This window comes from Scleropages formosus, chromosome 8 (genome assembly GCF_900964775.1).
Source record: "Scleropages formosus chromosome 8, fSclFor1.1, whole genome shotgun sequence".
NCBI lineage: Eukaryota > Metazoa > Chordata > Actinopteri > Osteoglossiformes > Osteoglossidae > Scleropages > Scleropages formosus.
Genome location: NC_041813.1, coordinates 32459609 through 32465426, shown reverse-complemented (window position 1 = coordinate 32465426; position 5818 = coordinate 32459609). Strand labels below are relative to the sequence as shown.

At 50.7% G+C, this 5818-nt stretch overlaps 1 protein-coding gene across 1 annotated transcript; it reads right to left on the bottom strand.

Annotated features, from left to right (window-relative positions):
- Positions 1 to 441: 441 nt before the first annotated feature.
- Positions 442 to 4135, bottom strand: LOC108941553 (V-type proton ATPase 16 kDa proteolipid subunit). The gene is made up of 3 exons (XM_018764306.1): positions 3612 to 4135; positions 1492 to 1675; positions 442 to 1398 (listed from the first exon to the last, which is right to left on the bottom strand). Exons 1-3 carry the CDS (start codon positions 3679 to 3681, stop codon positions 1194 to 1196), a joined length of 459 nt encoding a protein of 152 aa, XP_018619822.1. The 5' UTR covers positions 3682 to 4135; the 3' UTR covers positions 442 to 1193.
- Between the last annotated feature and the right edge of the window lie 1683 nt (positions 4136 to 5818).

The following is a 5818-nucleotide window of genomic DNA, read 5'->3' as shown; positions in this document are numbered from 1 at the left end:
TGAACACGTGGCTTCACCAGACGGTATAACGAGAGCCAGTGCCCTACGGATACGTGTGTCAGTGTCCCTACTGCCCTCCCTTCAGCAGTCCTCAGAGTGCGAAGAAAAACAGACCCCACAGAGGCAGAGACTGCACTGCTTAGCAGAAGGCTAGAAGTTGAAAGGCTGACAGGGAGAGGTAAAGAGCAGTAAACGGCAGGGTGTTCGCCTGAGACCATAACCATACCATGGGGCGCTGAGTTAGCCCTCGAACCCCAGTTAAAACAACTGTTACCTTGGAGTGCATACAGCATGACTTCCTCTTCTCACAAAGCATTGACAGCAGAGACAACTGACGCCAAAGGCACACTATCTCACTGTAGACATTGAGTACACGTCCAGAAAATACTTTTTCAGAGTGATGAGGAACATATCACACTCAATGACCGTAACATCCCCAAGTCAAAATAAGTCATGGAAATTTATTCGGAAAGTGGAGCTGTGAAAGGCAGGAGGTGCCACACACCGCTGAAACAGACAGCTGTCCTACAGGATACTGTGTACAAGATTTGAGAACATTGCCATCATTATTAATTTAATCTCAAACACGCACGCACACGCACGCACACGCACGCACACGCACACAGAAGAATCCCACTCTGCTATCTGGACACCAAAGGGAACCTCTGTTTAACCCGTTATATCCACAGCAATTGAACACTTGTTACAATTACCCACAGTGCAAGAAACCCACACACAGAAATATTTGTATTACACATAATTAAGGACAATTATAAATAAAATGGTTATTTCTATACACATTTCTAACAAAATTAATGCCTGGGGGGGCACGAAAGCAGGTCCTTTCAAGTGCTTGAATTAAGACTCTCTCAACATCAAAGTGTAAACTGCCCCGAAATAAAAGAAAAAAAAACTGGTCCTGACAGCCACATCTCCACTGATACCAGTTACTCTGGCCAAAGGGGGGAGCAAGAGCAGAATGCCTAAGAGACATGTTTACACACCTAGACACACACAGTGAGTACAGGTCACTAAGGTACATCTAGAGGAGGAGGAATACACCCTGGAAATGACTGTACAGTGTTTGAACCAGTTTGCACAACACCTGTTTTGCTCTATTTTCATCTTTTAGCACGCGTGTGTGGTTTCCCTTCCCACCCGACAAAGCAGAAGCAGCGCAACCACAAGTGTGTTCATTTGGTGGACAAGATGAGGGCCACGATGAGTCCGTAGAGACCAAGGACTTCGGCAAAGATGAGGATGAGGATCATGCCCACGAAGAGGCGAGGCTGCTGCGCGGTGCCACGCACGCCCGCGTCTCCAACGATGCCGATGGCGAAGCCAGCTGCTAAACCGCTCAGGCCCACACTCAGGCCTGCACCCAAATGGAGGAAGCTCCTGCGAGGGAAGGATGCAATAAGGCATGAGGTGAGGACAGCTCCTTGTACACCCACAGATGGTCTGGGCTAGGGAGGCATGACACACACGTACTTGTAAAGGGTGACCGTCGCAGACAGGTTGTTGGCAATGAGCACAGCCACAACGAGACCGTAGATGGCAATGATGCCAGCCATGACCACAGGGATGATTGACTTCATAATGAGCTCTGGTCTCATGACGGACATGGCCGCAATGCCGGTGCCACTCTTGGCGGTGCCATATGCTGCTCCCAGGGCTGCAGAGAGAGCAGGCAGAGTTAGTGTGCATGGGCAGACTACAGAGTGTGGGTCAGGTTCTGTCCATAGGACATGACTGGAAATGCAGAGCAGTGTGGACAGAACCAGCAAGAGGTGAGACAGTGCTGAAGACAACAAGGTACAGAAGTCAAGAACAAGGTGAGGCAGGACAGCTCAGTACGGCTGAAGAGGTGGGCGGAGCAGGTGAACACAGAACTCATGAAGCCGCCTTTTAATGAACCATGAGCAATGTTACCTTCAGTATAGTTGAAATCAACATGTCTACACATCTTTTTCAATAAATCACACCACTTGTGGCTCATCATCACTCACTGGTAGAGTCTCCCTGTTCAACAGAAGGAGGACAGAAAGTGTCGACAATATATGCCGCAGGCCTGAGCGTCTGCAAGGCTTGCAAGAGCAGCTGTTGCTGTACACCGTGCCTCAAAACAAAGGGTTTATGGGTCTGGCACTTTAATGAAAGCCTAATCCTTGAGCTCTGTAATGGATAGAGAAGACACAGTGGTTAGGGCTGCGGTCTTCTGGGTCCGAAGATTACAGTTCCAAATCCCACCTACTGCTGTAGTGACTTCGAGCAAAGTTAATCACTCTAAATTGCTCCAGTAAAAATTATCCAGCAGCATAAATGGGTAAATTATTTAAGGAGTGAAATGTCAGCTCCATGAATATACGTGATGAAAATAGTCTGCACTGGTGTTACCAGAGCCAGGACAAACTGCTGTTCGTGCTATCGTGCAGCGCCTGTTACTTAGAACAAGTACACAACCGTACCCCAAAGTTCAACTCGGGTTATTATTTGCCCTTTGACAAAACATAGCAGTAATTTTCATCTTAACTTTTGAGAAAAATAAGCAGAGTTTTGTTTAAAGGCTGTCCTGCGTTTTCTCTTGGTATGATTCCACATGTTACGTTTTTGTGCCATTACCTCATCATGGACTCCTTGAACAGACAAAGGTAGCAGTCTGTTGTCCTCTCAATTCTCTCCATCATCAGGCGATGAAAAACACTCAAAACTGCTTCCGTCATAATTCCGAGTTGGGAGAGAGACGCACTGCCTCATAGGAGCTGCTGCATTTATAACAGGTTAAGAGAAGGTCTCCTCCACTTTCACTTTGTTCTGTGCCCTTTGGCCTTTACAGGATCAGTGAGGGACAATGTGAGCACAGCACCAGCAGCACAGCACCAGCACAGCCTGGAAGAGGTAGATGCGCTGCGGTACTTTGACGCTCACAGTGACTGCGGCCGGGAGGGAAGGACTCCAAGGAGAAGGAGAAGGAGGAGGCGGAGGTGTGCGTGTCGCTCTCGACTACAGAGGGAACTGATGCGCCCAACCGCACCGCTCTCATCTCGCTCGGGCCGGGCCGAGCCGAGCGACTCTCACTCCCAGCCACCCTTCCTCCCACGAAGAACTACTAACTTACTAGGCCGAACTCCGAGTTCTCCCGACCCGACCCGACCCACCGCCGGCCTGAGCCTGGCTGGGAAGTGAGCGAAGCGAAGCGAAGGAAGGCAGCTAACGCCTAACGTAAGGGCTCAGCAAGTGAGAGAACGACCGACCGCTGACACTGACAGCGACTGAATTTATTTATTTATTTATTTATTATCCACAACAACAACGCGCCGAGAGAAAGAGTGACGCCCCTGAACTACTACTAGTCTAAGAGGCTCAAATTCTCAGCGCTGGAAGGATTGTATGTCCTCGGTTATGTGGACGAAGCGCCTGGGAGGAGCAGGAGAAGTAGTGGCACTAGACTAGTGCGGGGAGAGAAGAGGGAGGGACAGGAGGGAGGAAGGAGGAAAGGGAAGGAGGTAAGGTTACGATCGGAGAGAAGGAACGAAGGAGGAAAGGTTACGATCGGAGAGAAGGAACGAAGGAGGAAAGGGCTCCACTCACTCACTCACTCACTCACTCACCGCTGAACACCATGGCTGCTGAGGCGCCCATCACTCCGAAGAAGGACGAGTATTCGGGCACTGCCGACATTCTCCTTCGCTCCGCTCCGCCTCGGAAGGACAAAGGGACAGAGCGCGGGACGGCGGGGAAGCGAACAGGTGCCGAAGAAGGGTAAGAACGGGGTAAACGCTGTAAGCCGTGTTGAAGCAGGAGACGCGAAGAGCCGAGCGCCAGATGCGGAGCCGCTGCAGCGGAGCAAAATGGCGGACGGGGAAAAGTCACATGACGACGAGCGACGCGCCGGCCGTCGTGTTTCGCTCGTTTCGCACGTATTTTGCCCGTCTCGAGGCTTTTCCGGGCTAGCGCCCCTGTCGCATGTTCTTCTGGGCTTCAAACCCGGGACAAGACGCGCCTCCTCCCGATTCGATCTCACCGCGACCCCCTCGGTGGCGCCGTTGGTTCGCTCCGTTGCGGCCCGTCCGAACGGCGCGTGGCGAAGGCGCGAGACGACCGCGAGGTCTGTCTGATCACGTGGCGAGTTCTGACCAGGAAGCTCTGTGTCGTTTGTGTGTGTTTTTTCCCAGGCGACTGGCAGTGTTAAATGTCAAATAAATATAAATATGTACAAATATGTGTTATTGTACCTATTATTCATTTAGCAGTTAACAGCAGCGAGTCACTTACAACAACCTATCAATTATTCTGTCTGTCTCAGCAGTTCATAATAATAATAATAATAATAGTAACATAAGTGTCAGCGAGTGGGTCTGGAGGGGGGCCCAGTGGGTTGGACCAGGTCCTGGTGTCCGGTGGGTCTGGGGTTTGAGTCCCGCTTGCGTCCGGTCCTGGGTGTCCCCGCCCCACCCAGCCACCCTCCAGCCCTGCACCCTGTGCTCCCGGGCTAGGCTCCGGCTCGCTGCAACCCCGCTTGGGACAAGCGCTTTGAGACAGTGTGCGTGTCTCAGTGATCCGCTCCCTGGTGCGGGCACAGAGAACAGTCTCTCACACATTCCAGTCCCCTCACCCCGAGCAGGAGCGAAGGCACAGGAGCGGTGCCAGGGTGCGAGAGCTCCTCCCCGTGTGCCCACATCCCTCTGGTTTCCCTCACCTGATGTGCACCTCACAGCGCCTCGTGGCAGGGAAGTGCAGCCAATGCCAAGGCTGCTGCCGCACGTCTTGCGCGAACGGAGAAATGAAACGGAGGCACTTATATTTACATTTATTCATCTAGCAGATGCTTTTGTCCAAAGCAACGTACATCTCAGCAAAAGTACAATTTATTCATTACATTAAGAGAAAGAGACATAGCTGCAGACCTGTGACTCAAGTAAACCTACTTTGTTACCACTTGCTGCACCGAGGTTCTTCGTTAAAGTGGGTGCATAAAACACAGGACAGACAAATCTTGATATCCTCCTACCATTTTTTAAAAAAATATTAAGATACACAAGCAAGCAAATACAATGCTGGAGTAGTGGCTGGTAAAAGGCTTTATCTGGTGATGCTCATGAAGTTATGGTGCATGAACATCTACACCGTACACGAGCTGGAGAGATCTTGGGTGAAATAGGTCCGGAAAAGGTGAGTTTTCATACCCTTCTTGAATATAGACAGTGTTTCCACAGTTGTAAGTGACAGGGGAAGGTCATTCCACCACAATGGACCCAGAACCGAGAACCTCCGAGCTTTGCCTTTCGTGCGCGGGACCACCGAGCGAGCAGAAGTGGATGAGCGAAGGGGTCTGGCTGGGGTGTAGCAGTTGATCAAGTCTTGTAGAATGTCTGGGAGCAGTTCTATTGATGCTTTTGTAGGCCCTAACCAGGGTCTTAAATTTCATCCGGGCAGCTATGGGAAGCCATTACAGAGAAACAAGTAGTGGAGATACATGGAAACGCTTCGGCAAGTCAAACACAACTCGGGGAGCAGTAGCGTTCTGTATCAACTGCAGTGATTTGATGGCAGTAGCAGGAAGGCCACAGAGGAGAGAGTTGCAGTATCCCGACAGGACGTCACCATGACCTGGACAAGTAGTTGGGTGGAGTCAGTAGTGAGATAGGGACAGATCCCATGAATATTATACAGGATGGATCTGCAGGAATGGGTTGTGGGTTTGATGTGCTAAGAGATAGACTTGAGTCAAATCGTCACTCACAAGGAGGTTGTTGAAATGAGTGAGTTGTCCAGTTTAATCAACAGATCATGACAAGAGGACAGGCCACCTGGGAGG